Source organism: Lagopus muta, chromosome 1, assembly GCF_023343835.1.
Source record: "Lagopus muta isolate bLagMut1 chromosome 1, bLagMut1 primary, whole genome shotgun sequence".
Classification (NCBI taxonomy): domain Eukaryota; kingdom Metazoa; phylum Chordata; class Aves; order Galliformes; family Phasianidae; genus Lagopus; species Lagopus muta.
Window position 1 is genome coordinate 29,508,203 of NC_064433.1, and position 22,480 is coordinate 29,530,682.

The 22,480-nt window shown below is 35.3% G+C and overlaps 1 protein-coding gene across 8 annotated transcripts in view; it reads right to left on the reverse strand.

Annotated features, from left to right (window-relative positions):
- Nucleotides 1–22,480, reverse strand: part of ADAMTS20 (ADAM metallopeptidase with thrombospondin type 1 motif 20) — an 84,930-nt gene that overhangs the window by 26,435 nt on the left and 36,015 nt on the right. For 4 of the 8 annotated variants that reach the window (XR_007379936.1, XR_007379935.1, XR_007379937.1 and 1 more), the window contains exons 12-28: nucleotides 20,117–20,262; nucleotides 19,364–19,545; nucleotides 19,103–19,239; nucleotides 17,851–17,968; nucleotides 14,521–14,616; nucleotides 13,254–13,420; nucleotides 13,012–13,141; nucleotides 11,958–12,084; nucleotides 11,084–11,294; nucleotides 10,238–10,402; nucleotides 9,414–9,578; nucleotides 8,610–8,732; nucleotides 7,217–7,333; nucleotides 5,835–5,999; nucleotides 5,367–5,654; nucleotides 4,913–5,074; nucleotides 4,070–4,246 (exon numbers count right to left, since the gene is read on the reverse strand). Coding sequence is in view for 5 of the 8 variants with exons in the window: in XM_048961055.1 (XP_048817012.1) it covers nucleotides 4,070–4,246; nucleotides 4,913–5,074; nucleotides 5,367–5,654; nucleotides 5,835–5,999; nucleotides 7,217–7,333; nucleotides 8,610–8,732; nucleotides 9,414–9,578; nucleotides 10,238–10,402; nucleotides 11,084–11,294; nucleotides 11,958–12,084; nucleotides 13,012–13,141; nucleotides 13,254–13,420; nucleotides 14,521–14,616; nucleotides 17,851–17,968; nucleotides 19,103–19,239; nucleotides 19,364–19,545; nucleotides 20,117–20,262 (2,676 nt within the window). In the remaining 3 variants the exon portion in view is untranslated. The remainder of the gene's footprint in view (nucleotides 1–4,069; nucleotides 4,247–4,912; nucleotides 5,075–5,366; nucleotides 5,655–5,834; nucleotides 6,000–7,216; nucleotides 7,334–8,609; nucleotides 8,733–9,413; nucleotides 9,579–10,237; nucleotides 10,403–11,083; nucleotides 11,295–11,957; nucleotides 12,085–13,011; nucleotides 13,142–13,253; nucleotides 13,421–14,520; nucleotides 14,617–17,850; nucleotides 17,969–19,102; nucleotides 19,240–19,363; nucleotides 19,546–20,116; nucleotides 20,263–22,480) is intronic. The other 4 variants (XM_048961075.1, XM_048961064.1, XM_048961093.1 and 1 more) reach the window with 4 other exon arrangements.

Sequence of the window (22,480 nt, forward strand, 5' to 3'; positions counted from 1 at the left end):
CTAATGTCAAATTCTTTCCCAGCCAAATACTGCATTTCACATGGGAGGAAGCAGCTTCAGTTTGGGAAGCCCTCGCTGTATCTGCTGCTACAGTTAACCTCTGCAGCCAACCAGGCCTTATTCCCTGAAAACTACTGGTGTGTGACAAACATGTCAGTTACTGCATTTCTACGTAAAATTCTAGTTAATATTACTGTGTGCTGTGTGCTAACTAGAGCATTTGATTCTCTAGTACAGTTAATTTACATTGGTGTTATTCATGAAAACTTTGCAAGACTACATGTAAATGCACTGAAGGACTGTTAAATCTTAACCATTTAACTGACTAACTGATGATTTGATTGTATTCTGACATAAAATACTGGCAGGTAGTTGTTGGTCAATCGTTTGGCTAAGAATGCTGAAGCATCTGGATATGGGACAACACAGCGTTCTTGAGCTAAATAAAGACAGATTATCCCAAAAGAATTATAGGAGAAAACTGTTAAATCTTGTCATTGTGGATAGTTTTAAAGTCTCTGCAAATCTGTAATACTTTCCCTTTTCATGCTTGTTGTAAAAAACAAAAACAACAAAAAAAAAACACATTAAGACAGAAAAGCATTATGATAAAATATAATGCAATAAATCTCAGGTATTACCACATGGACTAAACACAAAAACCCAACAATGAATTGTTAAAAATAAGGAAGAACACAATAAAAAAGCCTGTATTAGAACAAAGCACACTTAGGCTGCTGTCAGAATGCTATGGAATTTTTCTTGACATTAGATAATGTGACATATGGTTTCCATACTTTGTAGCTTGTAATTTACTCATTCTTTTGTGTAGTTTTGGATCATTGCTTCAATCCCTTCACCAAAGACTAGAACAGCCTAAGAGGGAAATATCCACAGCCCAAGTTTTTACTGGTGGTGCAACTCCATTGAAACAAGCAGCTACGCAATCTACCTACCTCAAGTATTATTTAAGTTATAAACACATTATAAATATGTATATACAGAAAAATATGTATGTATCATAATTTGCACATATCAAAATTGAGGTAGTGTACTTAGCTCTAAGCCAATCAGGCTAAAATATTATCTTGAAATATTTGAATTTAGGGATGATTCTACAATATTGTATCAACTTCACTTACATTAGGAGTTGTCATGAATATTCATAGCACTGTAGAATCATTTGAGCTGGAAGGGATCCTTAAAGGTCATCTAGGTTAAATGCCCTGCAAGGAACAGGGACACCTACACACATACAGCTAGATCAGGTTGTTCAGAGCCTGGTCCAGCCTGACCTTGGATATCTCCAGGAATGGAGCATCCACCACCTCTGGGCAACCTGTTCCAGTGTTGCACACAAGGCAGTCATTGAGAGTCCCTTGAGAGCAGAGACTGTGTGTAAACTCACTCCATTTTCTCTGAAATTTGATACAAAGACAAGAAAAGGAACAGCATTATTCAGTTCCTGGTTGGAAGAAAAAAAAAAAAAAGCCAAAAAAGTAAGCTACATTCTACAAATAAAGCATTGTTAGAGTCTCTCCAAGACCTCCAGATGAAATGAATTAATCTTTCAAGCAAAAGGGTGTGTTTCCTAGCACTCTTACTTGTAAAACCAGAGTCCTTCTCTGGTTTGGATGTTACGAATATGTAAATTACGGACTTAATCACAGTTTCAAGAATTCAGTCAATGTTTCTGATTCTGATTAAAATTAATTAAATAATTGCTTACATTAATTTATGCTTGAGCCATAATTTACCTCTTCTCTCATGCTGTACAATTAGTAGTAGCTTATTATTCATAATGTATGTACACAAAGCATTATCCCAAGATGAAGAACTATAAATACTTTTAATGGTAATTTTTGGAACAGAACTGAACATTAGCTGAAGTTTTTTTTTCCCCATGCTAGAATAAATTTTCTTGCTTCTGAGTTAGAACCAAGTATAAACAAGCTTATTATCCTAAAACAGAAGTACCTAGCTTGCGCTGAAGGTAGAAAGATACCCTAACACGTTGCATATCTCACTTTGACATTCAGAATCTGTGCTAAGTGGTTTTTGTAATGTTCACTACATCAATAGAATAGAATTAAAGTTAATCAATAATTACCTAATTCTCTGAAGTCAAAAGCTGCCTTCTTTGAAATACAAGCCAGTAACAGAAATTTCTGCATCCAGGACTGTTATTTCTATTGCATAATTATAAATCCTCAAAATTTACTGCTAAAAAGTCCTAGAAGAAATGCTTTGTAAGCGTGTACTGGACATTGCAAAAGCCTTTCCTCCCAGAGCAAACACTAGAAGTGCTTTTGCCTGCCTCTCATATCTCTGAATGTTACTATTAAATTCGGATAAGGAAATGGGTATTCAAGACATTCATTTATTGCTTTGGAAGATAAACATTGTTTTGAAGAACTGAACTCCGAATAATTTTAATAACTTTTCTTCCCTTGGAAGAATTAAACTTGCTCAAGCAGCCGTGCATTACAAATCACTAAATGCCAGCTCATCATGGTCTGCTGTAGATCAGGTTTTTACTCTAGTCTGGATAAATTCCAGAAAAATCTTTGCAGATACTGGGAATCTATTTCCGCTTGAACATAAAATTCAACAGGAAACTCTGAAAAACCTGGAATAACCAGAGAGCTAAAGCTTTAGTTCAGATATGGTTTAGAAAAAAGAAACTACAGCTAAATGAGAAAAAGGGGTTTTTAAGTATTTTTTTTTTACACCCACTCTGAACTGGCTGGGCAGAGACAAAGCCAGCGTTCAGTGAGGTCAAAGTTATCCCTCATGAAGCAAGTGCTTAAAAATTCCCTTGCTTCCAATAGTCTGTATGTAAACCCTGCTTACCTTCTTGGCCCCTGAAGTACGTACATTAATTAAGAACTAGTAAACAGTAAGTCATCTCCAGTTATCTGAATAACAGCTAAAGAAGATACTCTGGTATCCTTTAAACATAAAACCAAAATTCTGTTTGCACAGTGGAAGAGGTAATTGGAAGAGCTTATTAATACAAACTTCCATGGTAAACTCTATTTGCAATAAATAAGAATAGATTATATAAACGCTAATCAGTTATTCAAACTTGAAATTGGACAATATTTAAAAAGAAATGTTTCTATGATAATTCAAAGAATGAAACTACAGAATCCTATTAATTAAGATAAATGTAAAGAATTGTATCTTTAGCCCATCCTTCAGAGATGTTAATGACATTTTTGGAATAATTTTGAATGGAATCAGAATTAGATCCACACACCTTTGATTGCCATTAATCTCTTTAAAATTGAGCACAATAACTAATAAATATTGTTGTCGCATTCATAGCTCGAAGGAATATAATGTTCTCTCTTTTGCAGAATATGCTACGATTACTTCTTAATGTTAATTATCTGCTAGTGGCAATTTTAAAGATCAATGGTAATTACTGTAATCATTTTAATACATTAATAGACAGTGACATATAGACAATAACATATTATAGTTACATACATAATTATACACAGACAACTTTAATTAGTCATTGTTTTAAAACCACAAATATAAACCTTTATACACAAATGTACATTCAATATGGAGTAAAATGCTGTTTTGTGACAAAGTGTAATATAGATATGTGAAATAGCTTATATATAAATATACTAATAGAGAAATGTTAAGTATTAGAAAGACTTGTTTGTTTGTTTTTGTTTTTTACAAATATAAATATGCAGGTAATACTGCCGTATAAATTACAGCATATACTTTTAAATTAAAACAGATCAAACATAATTCTTCGGAACAGATCAACCCAGTCTATCAGTGATAATTATTCATGTTAATTTTCAAAATACTCTGTATGATGTTTTACAGAACATGAAACCTGTTCCCACTAAAGAAAATGGCTATTTCCCATTTAATTCAATGACAGCAGGAACATTTGCTTAACAAAAATACAGACTATGTTCCGCATGCACTATTTCTTCATTGCTGCCAAATAAAATAATAATACAATTTTTGAAAGCCGTGGGGAAATAGAGTGACAGAAAGAACAGAAAGCAGAAAATATCAGTGAATGCTATCGTACCGATTTCCATGGTCCCCGATGCCATGAAACATCACCAGGGCAAGAATGCACATTACACTGTGCCATATTAGGTGGCTTGTCTAGAATTTCACAGTTTTGATCACCCAGCATTTGGCCAGTAGGAAGCTGACATATCACCAGTCTTGTCTTTATTCCATCTCCACATGTTTGGGTACACTAAAACATAGAAATTTATACACAAAATTGTTGTTGCAAGTCATCAAATACTATTAATGTGATAATAAATACATGCTGTTACTTACTACGCCTACATTAGCATTCCCTGGATATCCAATTCAAGAAAAAAGATGTACAGTTTGAGTTCATATAAAGAAAAAACTATTCTTTCATCAAAAATTTACAAAACTACAATTTCATAGTTGATCAAGTGACTGTCTATAAAACATCTGTTACAGAAAGTCTACCCTACCAAAGAAAAATAACTATTTGTGAGAATAAACACAAAACAACACTCAGACTGTCCTTGAGAACTAAATGGCTAGATCTGGCCAAAACAGGAAATCACTCATGTTGTCTTATTTTCTAGGCTTCTAGATATTAGTGTATCAAGAATAAGAGAAGAGGGCATAAAACATAAGAGGTAATCTTAGAATGCCAGATAAGCCAGTTTTAACGTAGAATACTTCTTTTAGACTTATTTTTATGCTACCTATATTTATACTACAGTTCTGGATTTCATCAAAGAATAAATTATAAATAAGCACGTTGAAACTCATTATTTTTTAAAACTTAAAAGAATGGTTCGATTCACATTCAAATTATTTTGATACTATTTCTAAGCTTATGCAGCCATGTTTCCGCTTGAAAATGAAATGGTCTTACTTCTCCCCAGTTTCCATAGTTCCATCGTGGGCAGGGTCCAGAATCACAGTGTCTTGACTCTGGAGGTTTACTTGCCTCATCACAATAACTAGCGCTTCTTCCTTCCTCATCTTGACATACTACAACTCGACGGTGAAATCCACCTGCACAAGTACTAGAGCACTACAGAAACATAGAGACAAATATCACTGTTGTATCATTAGAAAAATATATACTGTATTGCTTAAAACAACTTGAAAAAAATATATTAGCATTCAAAACTGGAAATTTGCAAATATTATTATGTAGAAGTGTTTGAAAGTTGAAATTGCACAGATTTTAAATTGAATATATTTTTCATAATGGTACTTTTTAAAACAATGTACTTTTCACCAACTCTGTACTGCAATAACATTTCTCCAAATGTATATTCACAATTGAGATAAATTAACATAGAAAAATAAAATTTTCTTACTGCTCCCCAGGGTCCAGTCCTCCATTGATATCCTCCTACAGAAGGATGATTCCACTGGTTCACACTGTCTAGTGGATGATGTATTGGAGGATAACCTGCTTCTGGAAAATGACTTGGATGCTCATGTATTTTCGGAGTGTGATAAACTGGTGAACATGGTGGCATGTTACATTCTTGTTCTTTAGAGGGACGGCCTTCAGGATCACAGTAATTCTCGTTGATTTGTTGATGGTAGTTGACACAGATAACTTGTCTTGTTATTATTCCACTATCACATGTAACTGTGCACTGACCAAAAATTAATCCAATGTTTGTGACAGAACACTGATAGCTAATAACCAAAGACATTTACATTTGACAATATAAAACATATACTTTTCTTTTTCAGACGATGCATGCATGTGCAGAATATGAAATTCCAGTTTTTTATACATTTAAAAAAAGAACAACAATCTGAGCAATACTTACAGGGGACCAGTTTCCAACTTGCCACTCTCCACATGGGCTAAAGCAACTTGAAACCTCAGCTGGACGTGGCAAATGAGCACAGAAAGACTCATCTGCTATTCCTCCATGAGCATCTCTACAGCTCACATAGCGAGCACGATCACCCTTCCCACAGGATGCTGAACACTGTCAGAGGACAATCCATGTTAACTGCATTCCAGGAGATCAGAGAGATCATGCAAGCATCAAAAATGCTAGCATAGCTTAGTATCAGCGTGACTTTAATATTAATCACTGACAACCAGACTTCCAACTCACAGTGATACCCGAGTGTCAAGTACAGAGCCATGCACTCAGGAAGTGAATATTGCTAGGTCTTAAGAATGGTTTGGGTCTTAAGAATTCCTCTAGGATTAAAACTGAAGTGCTGAGCCTTACTAGAAAGTAATTCAGCATATTTAAGAGGAAGCATTTAAACTCCAATATGGAATCATTATACAGTTGCAAAGGGAATTTTTAAATTTACTAACAATAGGAACATTAGAGAGCAGCTTCCAGAATGATCCAGTTGTTCCATAGTGATGCAACATTTACATGAACTGATGTAATAAAAACCTGGTAATCACATTCTAATTCATATTAACATAATCCATTGAGCCCCTTTAGATGTCTTTATAGCTAAAAAGTACCATGGGGATTTAGTAGAGAGCCTCTATGTAGCTCCACTTTATGCACTCTTTACTACTGTTCTGTTAAAGCCTTTTCAGCAAAAATGTAATTGCTATATGCCTCATTAAGAACCTCAAGGGATTAACAGACAAGTACATTTTTACAGATGATTTTAAAGTTTCATAATTCTGTCAAATACAACTAATTTTCATCACTATGAAAATTAAACACTCTTTGGTTAAACAGAGTTAGTGCATATGGCAGCTGGGTCTGTGTTGCTTATTTTAGAAGTTGTGTATAATTGGATCTTTAAAGACACAAACAATTTAATATGTTACTCAAGTATACAAGATGTAAATCATATTTTTGAATGAAAGATGTTTTCCATTCTCACAAAATGATCAATTAGTTTAAAACATCTCCTTGAACGTTCTTAATCATATCAAAACTAGTCTGCTCACAACTCCAGCCTCTCAAACCCCACTCATTTGTTTTTCCTTAATTTCCCTTGGCTAGGCTTAATCACAGAATTGGCTGGAATTGTCCATCTCCTTTAAAAAAAAAAAAAAACAAAACAAAAACTAACGTGTTCTTAAAAAAAGAAAAAAAAAATATCAGAATTTCTTTAAAAATTATCTCAAGCACATTTTGGTCTGATAAATATAATAATGACGGTTTTACAGAAAATGGGAGAAAGAATGGAGAACAGCTTTGATGGCTGTGATCACCATTACATTACATACTGGGGTCCATGATCCATATCGCCACTGGGTCACCTTTCCTACATGGATTAGAGGAAACGATGTAGTCCATAATTTTGTAGTTTCTGGACAAGAGGGCAATTCACATTCCTATGGGGTTTAAAAAAAAAAACTTTTCAAAATCTAAGTTTAGGAAAAGCCAAATGTAAAGCAGATGGCTCCTACAATGACAGACCCTTTTACTACAATATGCCAGCATTAATTAACCAGTGAATCTACTTTTCAGTGGCATTATTCAAAGGTTTTTAACAAATTGTTTTGTTTTAAATAGAGAGGTGAAGACAATCTATTTAACATTAATTCTGTATTAGTAATAGCTAATATTTGCAGTTTGAGAAAGAGCCATATTTAGTAGCTTGCTGGAGACAGTTGACATGAACATGACTGTTCTGTTTCAGAGCCACGTGCAATACAGAACTGAGAGAAAAAAGCAGCTCTGCTGTCCTTCATACCTTCTGTTACCAATAACAATAAATTGTTCAGTTTCAGTCAACAGATGAAGAAGTATCACAACCCCAAATATGAAGCATACTCAAACCAATTTTGAGTGGAGAGGAAATTAATTTGTACTCATTGCTTGGCTTTTACATTTTGGAATCTTATTCAAGAAGCCATCAGTAGGCTGGTGACTTGTGCAAGGTATATTCTGGATCCCAATACCCTATGTTCTTTTGCTCTCAAAAAAAAAAAAAAAAAGATCAGAATCAGAGCCTGCCCTCCTAGAGATAAGTGGTTACCTGCCTAACTGCATGTAAATGCAATCTGGTAGCCAGATCAACAAACTAATATGTAGCATGTTTGACATTAATTGCTATTCATTTGTATGTATGTAACTTATTGTAGACATTTCTTCTGAAAAACAATAGATTTAAATTAAGGAGAGATAAGGTAATTAAACAGAGATGGGGAGGAAGTGTAGAGACCCATATTAATACCATATTGAACCATATACAATTCATGTCTACAGAGTTTTAAATTATTATTTCCACTATTAAAGCTTTCCTCAAGTAAGCACATTATCTTTAAAGAACAAACAGAATTCTGGAGCAGAACTCCAATCTAGCTAGGTGTGATTACTTAGTACAACAGCAAGCAGTCACCCTACTTTATTCTACAAATTGGAGCTTTTTAAAAAAATGTATTTACAAATAATCAATTCTTTGGATCCCTTCAACATGTATCAAATTTTCAAATCTCCAATTTCCGCATTATTCTCCACGTCAAATAGCACGGAAAAAGAGTATATAGTTTCCTCGCTCTAGAACTCATTTCTTGTAAGCTTCTCCAAGAAGTCAATAGACAATGTTTGTGTTTAGATGCTTTCAGCTAAGATGCTCAACCAACTGGAAGTTATTTCTTAACTTACTTGGTTATCTCTAGGACGAGTAGCAGCATTACATTCTCTGTCATCATCCAAAATAACTCTGTAAGTCCCAGTAACGCATTTGACTGCACGCATCTGGTATCCACGTCCACAAGTTACAGTACACTGTTAAGAATGTCACACGTTTGAAATAGCACTATGTTTAAACAAAATTATTTTTTCATTCCATTTTCTATTTTAAAACTCTCTAGCATAAATAGGAACATGTATTGGGATGAAGATAAATTTCTTCACATCAGACCATATGGTGTTAAAACAGCGTTCACAACAAACCAGTATTTTGGTTATTGCACAACAGTACTTGCAGAATATCACCACTTCCTCCTTTTCCCCACTCTGCCCCCTGCAGTATGTTGGACGGTGTGCAACAGACTGGGATAAACAACTTGTTTCCTGTTATTTAGCATATACACTTCAATTATCTTAATTCAAGCTATAAATTAAACATGCTGGTGCAACTATAAATACTTGGTCTTTTACTTTTCTCATTCATTTGAATGCTATGCTATCTACATTTTCATTATTTTGGAGATGAAACATGTTAATGAGAAATATCATTAGTAATTTTTTATATTAAGGCTCAAAGTTAGTGGCTATTTGAAGCATTTAATTTACATGAGGGCATTCCTAAATTACAGGCTAGACGGTCAATAGAACCAAACAAACACGTGAACCAATACACCTTCAAATAGCTGATTAAGTTCCAATTAAAATGCATAAAAGGTGTTCTGTGATCATTCATGGTCTGAAATAGTAACAAAGAGCCAGAAATACTTATGTACTCACTGCTCCCCAAGGGCCTACTTGCCAAGATGCGCATTCAGGAAGTTCACATGGTGTCACTGATCCTGGTCTATCATTCAGATTACAGAAATCGTCTCTCAGTTGTTCATCATTAAGTTGGCACCACACTTGTCGATGCTTCATTCCTTTGCCACATGTCACAGGGCACTGTAAAATAATAATCAGGTTGTAAAGAGTTCACTTCCTTATAGCAAGCTGCAGGATTTTGAAGATTACATAATTCACAAAAATATTCCATGAATGTACTTCATGCAACAGAACTAGTTATTTCGTGAGTTCTCCATTTCTAGTAAACATCAATTCAAACACATAATATAAATAATCACTATCAAGTTTCTAAAGCCATAAAATATGAAAACAAAGTACAACTTGCTTATTTTCAATAGAATAAAAACATTTAGTTAAAATATGAGTGCACATGTCACAGCTTTCACTGGGAACCTGTTTAAGCCATCCATCATTCTATTACATACATAAAATCTACAATGAAATGGATATAATTCTGCTCTTCAGTTGGCTGAAGGTTCATTGCTTCAGAAAAAAAGAAAGGTACATGTATGACCAGATAAAGGAGCTTTTGCTATATCACTTTAACATAATTAAATTTATGAGAAAAAATTAAATCTGTGGCTTTCAGAAGTTCTCATGCCGTTTGTACACCTGAGTGATACATCAGTGCAGTCCTGTAACTGAAGAATTTTTACTTTCATGTGCTCCAAAATAATCAGAACAAAAAACACAGTTCAGATTATTTTTATATTGGTGATCGGGCCCAAAGGAGTCTTAAACTTTACATAATTCATTACCTCACTCCACTCACTAGCAGACCAGCTTGGACACAAGAATTCATTGCAACTCTGTGTTACAACTCTTGGAAGTTCCTGACATTCTCTGTCAGGAAGATGACGACCCAAGTTGTTCAAACAGAAAGCTTCTCTGGTTCTGACGCCTCTTTCACAGCTCCTGGAGCACTGCAGCATTCAGATGATATTACGAAATAGGAAGCATAGCAGGAAAAACACAGGTCAAAATGGGTTACTGGTCTTTGAGGTGCTAGACAAATGTAGCTACAAAGTTAAACATTGCTACTGTGTTCACCTGAGATAAACTTGGCACCTTGTTTAGCAGCTCCAATACAAAACTCATTAATGAAGGTTAAAGCTGAAACTGTACTTACTCTTTTTCTCCAGTACACACAGTACTAAATTACGAAGGCTCCAAATAAAATATGCCCTGATATTCTCTGCTGACTTCTAAATACAAGCTGCGAACTACTGTAGACAGCTAGAGGTTCTTACAAGAGTATGAGGAATCATGTCCAGCAGTTACCAAAATCCAGAGTCCGGTATCACCTCTTCCAACAACATCTCATTCGTATAACGTTATTTTATTTTTTTTTCAGTTATTTAAACTAAATATATATATATATATATATATATATATTTAGAAAAAAATAAGAGTTGTTATGAACACTAATTAGAAGTCTAATGCTAAAAGGATTTGAATTTGTACCTTTGGCCATTCTGGATTTGTCAAGCATTATTTTCTTTTAGTTATTTAAACTGAAAAATATATATAAATAGAAACAAAGATTTCCTACGAACACTAACTAGAACTACAACGCTATAATTACAAAGGTCTTGAATTCATACCTCTGACCATTCTGTGTAGTGCCAGCTTGTTAACGTACAGTCGCCATGACAGGGCTCTCTGGTTGGTGGTTTCTGCTGATCAGCACAGTATCTATCATCCACCAGAGCACTGAGTCCTTTTGAAACGGAGTACTTCATGCAGTGGATTTCTATAGATCGATACCCTGGGCCACACTTTGATGTGCAGTCACTTTTGCCAATGCTGTGCCACCTGCAAAGATAAACTGTTATAGAAAGTCTAACTATGATTTATTAAGTTAATTAAGCACTCAGAGAAAGTGCCTAGAATTGCATTTTAGGGAATAGCTAGTCACGACTGGAATTTTCAAAGCAATATAAAAGAATTTAACCCAGTTTTAAAAACATCTTTTTAAATTTAAAGGATCTTTAAAGGATCTGTCTAAAACTCCCAGGTGATTTTGAAAAATATAAGCTATAATTCTAACCTTTATGTTCTGAACACTTCATTGAGGGCTTTCTTGGAGTGGAAAAAAAAAAAAAAAAAAAAAAAAAAAACTGTGTTCCAAATTAGTTTCAGTTACAGTAGGTACAGTTCTGGTGAAAAATGTATTCTGTTCAGTAAAACAATTTTTTTGAGCTTTATGAATGTAAACTAGAAAAGAAACACATTAATTCTACTTAATTGCAGAACTGTAGGCCTACTGTATAAACCAACTATATAAATAGTTATATATATAATACACACACACATACAGATTTGAGAAAGGAGGGAAAGATTGGAGAATCAGACAGATGATGGAAGGAGAGGGAGTGGAGGAAGGAAGAATAAAGCAGTCAGTTACTTTGTTTCAATCTCTATCAATAAAAGTAAGAAAGACCACAGTAGTTCAATTAGTGAAGAAACTCTTTTTACCTTAATTCACACTCTGTATTACACTCTTCAGAGACATCTGGAACAGGAGGTATATGTTCACATCTTTGATCAGACACTACCACATGATCACTTCTACGTATGCACGTCATTCTTCTTCTTCTAATACCTTGTAAAGAAGTGAAAAGCAGGTGGAAATAAGAGAGCCTTTTTACAGTAATGGATTTCATTCATCATTTAGGAATTTAGCTGAGATACTCCATTAGCATTAATCTTTGTATAGAGTAAAATCTGCTGAACCATGCTGCTCTGTGCATCTGGCTACCTTCCTGGTGAGAACAGACTCATCCTAATCACATTTGCCACTGTGTTACCTAAGAGGTCATGATCCTTTCTTTAAGGAAGGAGAAAGTTTGAGCACAAAGTACCTAAAAGACCTGGAGTCTTTCAGGTTGGAGAAGTACCACAGTTGGCAGATGTTATGCTTCTCTAGCACATGAGTATGTCTTCAGCCTGACTCAAAATTGGCAGAAATTCACCATCTATCTCAAGTACGGGAAAGCACCTGCTAATAGGAGAATCTATAAAAAAAATCTGAGCACACACACTTCATAGATACACTTTATACATATTGTGGCTCTATTTTTAGGCTGTAATAGCATATGGAATATTGGTTTGAATTTATATTTCCAAATAGCTCCACTTAAAGTAGCAGATAACCAAAACACAGAAAAACATATGAAAATACCAGGCAAACCAGTCAGTCACCATCTGGAAGTACTGTAACAGCTGCTAAATATATCTTAGTAGACATACAATTATGAAGGATGTACTAGACTTGATTCAACTATTTTCTATGAACCACTCCCATAGTTAAAAAGGGAGGGAACACAAACATAATTCTGGGTACAGAATTATACTGAAAAGAGAAAAAGTGAAGCCATTCTGCCCTTAAATGCTATGTGCACCTAAAGTTTACTGAAAATGCTGAGTTTCTTCCTTACAAGCAGACGTAACAAAATCTGAGTACTTAAGACTAGTCCCATCCTAAATGCCATCAGCTCTTTGGATCTGATGTCAGAAGAATTTACACTACCTTGACACATCCTGCTGCAGTCCTGCCAGGGTCCATAGGGATCCCACGTAAACAGATCACTTCTGTCTTCTATTGGAATATTGAATGAATAACGCACATCAGGGTTGTATAAATTCCCTACACACAAAACCTTAATTGAGATAAAATAACTGTTTTTCAGTAAATTTGAGCATGACATAAGATTGTGAACACAATGACCACGTAGCCAATTTTCAAATTCATGAAAAAAGGTAAATATTCACCTGTAAGGTTAACTCCTCTTCAATCCTATCAGTGCTGTTAATTCGTTCTACTGTATTGTTTGAACCATTGTACTCAAAAATTGCTCCATGTATGTTGATTTCTCTTTTTGACATGCTTACAACAAAATTCCCATTCAAGATAAAATTCCCATGAACATCTGATAATGCTGTAAGTAAAATAAATATGTAAGTAAAGCTTCTATTTTAACTAGAAGTTTCTTTCTATCAAAACTTCTAAAAATACACCTTTGCATCAACACTGCCATGTTTTAGTCTACATGTAAGATTTTAAAGCTGTATCAAACATTTCTAATGCATTAATTCCATCTCAACCATTGGCAGCTTTCATTTGAGCAGTCATCATTTCTCTGCAATAACATGTTTAATGATATTTGTTTTTCTGAAAGCTGAGTACAGTCACACTTTAAATTTAGTTAGTTTAGATTAGTTTAGTTAGGTACTGAAGAAGAGAATAAACATCATTCATATTTCTATGTATTTCAAACATCTACATATTTCTACAGTGCACATTCTTCTATTTGTTGGAGCCATTTTTAGTTAAGTAGCCACGAAAAGTTAATTCTAAAATAAGAAAAAGGGAATTATTATGCATTCAGAATAATAATATTGTATATAATATTGTAATAGCAAAGATGAATAGCAAAGTAAACATTAATAAAACAATGGAAAAAGGGAGAAAGAAACTATGCATCAATATACTACTCTCAGGCACTTCAGAGATAACATAATTACTCTGAAATAAAACAACCAAGATCTTTGGTATCATTCACTTGTGATTTCTTTGTTTCTATCACATACTCACAAATTCATAAATAAATTTATCAAAATATTATCTTTACACTCAGACATGACAGAAAAATAGAAAAAACATGAGAAGTCTGGTAAGCTTGCTGACTGCTTCATTTCTAAATATGTTTTCAATATTTATAAACTCAAATGCTCTTTAGCTGGCTCATGATGATTTAATTATCATGGCCACAACAAACTCAAAAATTGACAAAATCATACAGTATCATGCTATAACTTGTCTTCTCTGACAAGTGAGACATTCAGGAATCAGAAACCTACCATCATCTCATTATTATTAAAATTAACACCTACCCAGAGAGTCAGGCAAGTGGTGATACAATGTAATTACATATTTGCTCTACAGACTTTATTGAGCTTCTGACAACATGTGTCTAGAGCAGACTTCTGACATGAGCACAACTATCATCTGTCAGTGTTGTACACTGGAGGTCCTTACCAAGGTAGTTGTCATCTTCTGGTTTCCCTGAGTAGCTGTGCTGCCGAATATCAATGTTTGTTGCTCCTTTGGGAATCTGTACTACAACATTGTAACCTGCAATGTAATTTTTCACAAATTAACCACAGATAAAAATACTCAGATGTTGGCAGATATGAGCATACGTTTAACTACTTTTAGTCAACAAACTCTATCGTGCACAAGCAACCATTACTTCTGAATACCCTCATGTTTTCAGGATGGAAATATGAGTATCTTCATGGATCTTTTTTCTTTAAGTCAGTTGAATTTTTATTTTCATAACTGAAAAGACAGCTAAAATTCATTCCTGTGTTCATAAATGTGAATTCTATTCTTTAACAATAACACGAGTTCACCTGGAGAGCAGTCGCATATATCACATGGGACTCAGGAAACATGGTGGTCTATCACAATTTAGACACAAAACTTTCATACATGCCTAAATGAATCACTTAAATTACTTCCATTCTCTGTACAACTGAGTTAGGCTTTCCCTATCTCACAAAAGTACTGCATTGCAGCACTCTAAAGAACAAGTCCTAAATACTCAAATAGTGCAGCGTTATAATAGACGTAGATGTACCAGACAAACGAGCTATGTCAGATCCACATTCTGCTACTACAAGTGTTATCATGCTGAGCATCCTCTAGAATAAAAATGCTTCACAAATGAGTCACTGTTTCCTATAATATCTCCAATCAGTATTACGGTATCCTTGTCTCCAGGTAACAAAATCAGATCTGTACTGATCTACTTTTCAGATCTGTTGCTCTGTACTTAAGTACAGGCTAAAAAAAAAACAAAACAAAACAGTAGTTTCTCACAGATCACAGATGCCAATTACAGATTCAGAAGGATCACTGTGACTAAGAACAACTGAATATGGCAAACATGGGAAAGAATAAACAAAAACATGCAATCTGAAGCATTAATATAAGCTTTGCTAACTTTGCCACTTGTTTTAGAATCATAGAATCATAGAATCACTAAGGTTGGAAAAGACCTAAAAGATCACCCAGTCCAACCGTTCACCTATTCCCAATAGCTCCTACTAAACCATGTCCCTCAACGCAACATCCAGTTTTGCTGTGTTTAAAAGTCTTGCCTGTATTGAACTTTAGTTAGTTGACTCACTTCCATGGGAGGCAAATTAAATGGGTACAGTCTTTTAAGTTTCTTAATTCACTAACTTTCCAGTACTTTTAACCTAATAAAACTATAAAACTTAAAAGGAACGTTTAAACTAATCACAGGTGCAAAACTACCAGATGGGGGCAGCACTGCAACTGCATGATTTGCTATCTGCTCTGGATAAAAAGAGCCTTTAGTCTCTGTTCTAGTGCTGTTGGGAAGAAAAACAAAAAACACACAAAAAAGGCCCTCATCTCTCACAGTGAAAACCTTCTAGAATACAGAAGACAAAATATGGGAGGAAACTACAAATAAAATTGCCTAGCCTTGTCAAGTATAAAAAGGATGCTAGATCACATACTAAGGCAGTGAGAAGGAAAGTTTTCCAGGAAATCCTCAGAATCTCTAGTCTACTGCAATTATAACCAGCATAACAATTATGCTTACATAATTAGATGACCATTTTCTGAACTGAGAGTTTAGTAAATTAGCGTTTTCATTACAGTGAATTTCTTCAGATTGTTTCACTATCATTTAAACACTTAATGACATCATCATGACTGTCCTCATAACTGTATGAATACAAGCACGTACCACAAGCTGCTCTTGCCTAGTTCCTCAGTAAAATGGCTTGTGACAGTATGGAATGGCACTAGTCACAGATTAAAGAAAAAGACCAAGTATACAGACTTTGGCAAGCTTATCTAAGGAAATAACAAAGAGGAGGGCCACAAAGATGATCAGAGGGCTGGAGCACCTGCTCTGTGAAGAAAAGATGAGAGATTCAGGCTTGTTCTGCTTGGAGAAGAAAAGACTCCAAGGAGATCTCATTGCAGCCCTCCAGTACTTGAGGGGAACTTACAAGCAGGAGGGAGACTGACCTTTAACATGGTCTGATAATGACAGGACAAGGGAAACGGCTTTAAACTAAGTGGGAAGATTTAGGTTAGATGTTAGGAAGAAATTCTTTAATCAGAGAGTGGTGAGGCACTGCAACAAGCTGCCCAGAGGAGCTGTGGATCCCACTCCCATCAGAAGTGTTCAATGCCAGGTTGGATGGGGCCCCGGGCAGCCTGATCTTGTGAATGGCAACCCTGCTCATGGTAGGAGTGCTGAAACTAGACAAATCCCTTCCAATCCAAGCAAGTCTATTTGATTCGGAGAATTGACAACATTCTGTCTTATCTATAGCAACAAGTTGGGAAACTTGTTTTATTGTAGTCTGCATAATTAATGTAGTCATCTTGCTTCCCAGTGTAAATATGAGCTCCTATATAAATTATTTCCTCAGAACACGTAGCACTACAGTAAATCAGTTAAAGCATCTAGGAAAGCAAAATGACACAGTAACTTTCAAGTCAGACTACCTTATGTTGTGGATTGTAAAAAAAAAAAAAAAAAACTACATACTATGAGCTTCCATTTTTCATAATTTACTTTTTAATATAAAAACAACATAGTGACAATCTCTACCACAGCTGAATGAATGGTAGCTTTAGTATACTATTTTATTTGTATCAAATGTATTTCTGACATAATTCGTGTGATACTTCTAGTGATGGAAAACAAAAAACTACATTCTTCTTCTTTAGTGTTTTGACCAAATATTCAGAATCCAGTCTCTAATAAAATTAGTTGTTTGTGTCTTCTTCCATCATCTCTGGATAGACACAAGAAAAGTTATGTTTATAGAGAAGGAGCGGTTGTATCCCACCTTTAAGCTTTCTGATACTTTTTGCATGGCACAAGGCCTCTGCCTGGAAAAAATAAATAAATCCAGCAGGATGCTAAATATGCTTTCCCTGCAGACCAGTAACTCCTTTGTCCACTGAAGATCCTATTTGGCAGCTCTCCAGGTGTCATTTTCACTTTGCCTGTGGTCTCTTTCAACCACTGAAACCACACAAAGAGGCCTTTTGGAATTTGATATGAAACCAGAGATTACTTATGTTTTTTGCTCTAAATATTGAACTGGTTTTTTTTTCCACCATATGGGAATGGGTCACTGTGTCACAGTACTTTACTGTTCATCCTTGAAAGGGCACATGAGTGAAAACTGAGGATATTTTTTGTTAGCAGAGGCCAAAAAGAACATACACTGAAATCCCATTTCCTCAAACATACAATTTCTAAACCACACTGAAACATACATTAAGATTTTAAAAATACAAACATACCATAACGAGCACGGTTGAAAGTACCTGCAAGTGTCTTACATGAAGAGTTATCACCACCACAGATTCCACATTTGTCTCTCCTTGCCTTGGAATTCAAAACATGATCACAGCCTGCTTGCTACAAAAAATATAATGTTGTATCACTCAGCCCAGTGGAAAACAGTGAAAACACACAATGCTAGTTTCCCGCTCCCCAAAAACATTTTCATTTACTGTATATATCTAATCTTCCTTGGCAGTTCATGAAAAGCCTTCTTACATTTTAGTATACAGTATAGCTCTGGATTATACATTCTTAGTACAACAAATTCACTCAATATACCAAGAACTGTACAAAGCTACCTAGAAGTATTTAAAGATTTTGTATAAAAATATCAACGTGGTATGTAAACTAAGGTGTATTTACATAAAGTCTTGGAATTCTAAAATGGGTATGTACACGTGCATGAATATCAATTATATGCAAGTCTGTCATGACTGCAAAACGAGAAAGAGAATACATGTAGACTGGCACAGAAACACTTCTCATTTATAAATATTTACTTACACTTCCTTTTTTTTTTTCCCCCCTACAGTCATAAACAGGACTGCTCTGCGGCATTTCCACTTTCATTCTGATATACAGCCAAATAAACTACATTTTCTCCTCACTCTGAATTTAGCCAGTTTCACTGAAATCAGCAAATCTACTTAGGATAGACAAAAAGGTCTTGAACTTGAACAAACTGAATAATATATCAGTTTGTTATTTTTTAACAAAATCTGGTGGGCATTTCCATAACTTCTATTCAGCACATTTAAATGATTCCTTTCCTGGGTCTGTTCATCCTCGCTTTGCAGTAAAGTCATAAATGCGTTATCTATCTACCTTATCTTCTTATCTATCTTGCATTTTCTGACTTCTTCACTTCTTTGATAGCAGAAATATGATAGCAATAAATGCACAGCATGATTCTTTCCTCCCTTTACACCAATTTCAGATCAGTTTCCCTCTGCTCTCTTGGACAATAACAACACATCAGGCTTAATGAGGAAAGACTGTGGGTGTTCAGATTCAGCTGTATGTGCTTTGCTTAATTGCCTCAATTTCCAGATCTTAATTTGGTAGGGATTAAAATCAACTTAAGTAAATTCAAAACATCTGGTTTTACATATTTTTCAATAACAGTTATTTCAGTGTATATTTATTCAATATCTATTCTACAAGCTGTTAAAACTGATTTTAATAATTAGTAAGTTTAGATTTAAATACCCTGCATAAGCCTTGAACACAAAGGTCATTGGTTTCTGCTCCACAGGGAGTACCATCAGCAACTCTGTCCTTCAGCTGATAGTAGGAAGTTGTTCCAGAAACTCGGCAAAAAAGTTTACAGCGATCTTTCATTGAAACTGGAAAGAAAATCCAACAGGTTTCTTGTCTGTTTTATTACTTTTAAAGTAATTAATGTTAAAGTAATTACTGTTAAACAAACATTTGTATTTTATTAATTGAAAAAAAATTGTAGTTACTTACTACCACTGTATTTTGGAAGCCAGCGAACAGCAGATGTAAGACCATTGATGTTAAAATGTTTGCCATCAAATTCAGAGCACTGTTGCTCCCGGAAATCTTTTTTGCCCTTTGGACATGAATCAGTATTACAGGAACGAAATTTCATCCTGCGGCCAACACAGTACTTTCCTCCATTTCTTGGTCTGATAAAAACAGATAAATGTAAAATGTTGTCCCCTGTTTTCTAAATTCCTTTTTTCCAGGAAAATTTTCACAGAAGCAGTATCTCCTCTGTAATTTTAAATTACATTTCCTAACTTGTAAATCCTGTTATACAATACTTCCATACTAGCAGGTTCTTGGAAAGGAAAAAATCAACAGCATATTGGTAGCATCAGCTACTACAGACTGACAGAGACCTATTTAATCAAGATCTAGTCTACTGTCTCTTACTCATCAGGGAAAACAAAATAACCTGGGGTGATATCCTTCTGATAATATCAAGATGGCATTACTTCCTAAGAAAAGCCAATAGCCATAATTGCAGCTCTTGTTCTGTAGAAGATAAGGGTAAAGTTCTCTCTGATTTTTGTTACAGAGAATGAAACCCACATAGATTATGCAGTCAATGAAAGTTTCTTACTATAATGTAAATTTTTACTGGTGTTTAGAACGAATTCACAAAATTAAAATATCTTCATCTTTTTTTAACTAAGCCATTATGTCATAATTCCTTTACTCTGCTCTGATGAAGAAGAACAACAGAAAACATACTCTGGTCTGTTACAGAGCCTGGTGGTGCTCTTGATTCCACCTCCACAAGTTCTTGAACATGAGCTATAAGGTCCCCACGGTCCCCACTCTCCATCTACAGGACGCGTCTCCATTTCTCTGCTCACACAAATTCCATGGCGGCAGTGCTGTGCAGTTGACAAACAAAAAAAGATTTCTAAGTTAAGCAAAAGGTTACAATATATATTAGGCACAGAAAAAAAAAAATTGACTGCAGCCATCCTCTGAAGCATCGAAGACTGCCCACAACTGAGCACAAAAGAGCAGACTGGATGAACTACACAGAGACAGTGCTCATAGACAAATGAGAAAATTCCATACTTTAGTTGACTGACTGCAAACTCAGGATTAGACTGATGATCTAATTTGTTGTCAGAAGGGGTTCTCACAGCCACATTGACAGTAGTATACTCCATCATTCCCTGCAGTACATATATGGATCAGTCACGAGAATCATCTGAACAGATCATATCAACTCAACTGCTTGTTATTTATGAAGCGTAGGATTTGCATTTCTCTCTGTGGCACAGAGCAGCTTGGTATTATCCCACAGTCTTAAAGGTTTTGGTCCAACTAAACTCTCTACCACAGAAAAATAATTCAAGGATACACAGAAAATAAAACAACCCAAGAATTCCAACCCTTTCAGTAATTGATTTAAATGTTGCATGTAGTTTCTCAAGAGTTATTCTAACATGAGCATTTTTTCTGTCTATTCTTTGGGATGGACTCCTAGAGCTAGGAGGAGGTGATCTTTGAATACTAAGCAGCTTTCTTTGGCCTCTCTTCCTTCTGGGGCCTTATCCCACAGTATACTACCAAGCAGATCCTTGAAGAGGTCAAAATCTGCTCACCTGAAATCCATGGCTGTGAACAGCTATTCAGCCTCCTCTGTACCTTCAGGTTCTTGAACTCTACCACCTCATGGTCACCAGAGCCAAAACTGCCTTCCCATTTACAACAAGGCCTTCACTGTTAGTATAAGGTCCAGCAGAGCACATCTCCTTTTTGGCTCCTTAATCACTTGGAGAACAAAGTTATCAAAGCATGCCAGCAACCTCCCAGATCACTTGTGCCCTGTTGTGCTGTCCTACCAACAGATAACAAGGTAGCTGAAGTCCCCCATGAGGACCAGGGCCTTGTTCTCCAAACAGGACTTCGTTAAAGAATCAGGTTCTCCATTATGAATTATGCCCAAACTCTTAATCCAATTTGGTAGTAAAATTTCTGCCTGTACAGACCTTGGTCATGCTGACTCTCGAGCACTGTCTATGTATTTCAAGCCCTGAAAGTCTTCCTCTGAGAATGTGATCAATCAGGATGATTAAAAGCTCAAAGCAAGCACAGAATCAAAGCCAGATCTATCTTGCCATTTAAATGTTTCAGCAAACTGGCCAGATCACTCACTTGATGCTAAGACTAACACTGTAACTCAACCAGTGAAATAATGGCATTGTTGTGGTGTTATCTGCATATCACCACAGTGCTTACTGTCAGTTTTTATTACTTTTACTTTTTTCCCAGATGCCTTTAGGATTCCTTTGTACCTCAACTTTCTAGTACCTCTAGGAGGTAAACCAACTAACATAAAAGATACAAATGCAGTTTATGAAGGTTGAAGGTAAACATGAGGAAACAGAGAGATCTTGCATATCCAAGAACTGTCATTAACATATTCTGAAATATCTTTTTACAACTATAGGCTGAGTATTCTAAATCTTGCATCAAAAACCTATAACGCATCCAAACATCCAAATATGACACTAGGATCTTGTGTTTAAGTTCTTCTTCCTTCCACAAAAACATTCACAGCAGCTTGAAGGAAGAACTCAGGAAAAGAGAGTTGTAAAATGAAATTTTATACCCACAACAGCACTGTTCTGATCTATAAAAATGCAAAGCACATGTTCACATCTGGGATTTTAATAGCTTCAATTCAACATTCAACAATTCAACAAACTTGTCTCAGCTATTATTCTACTGCTGCATTCCTACAGAAGCAACATGATGGAGTCACAGTCAAAAACTCAGGCACCAGACGCATTCCAGATGTTCCTTAATGCTTGCTTGAATCAAACCCAAACCCAACCCAAATCCACATGCAATTATTACATCTTCAGAGATGAGAAGGAGGTTCAAAGTTTGGGATCAATGGATCTACAGGTACCCAGATTCGTATTTCTTAACTACCGACTTAGAACAAGCACTTTGACTTCTAAGTATGGATTAAATAGTGATTTGATAAACTGATTTCAAGCACTTCCAATATATCTTACAACTTACTGTACTTGCTAAGTGTCCTGGAAAGCAAGTTTGAAAGAAATTATTAAAGTGTTAATTGTCAGG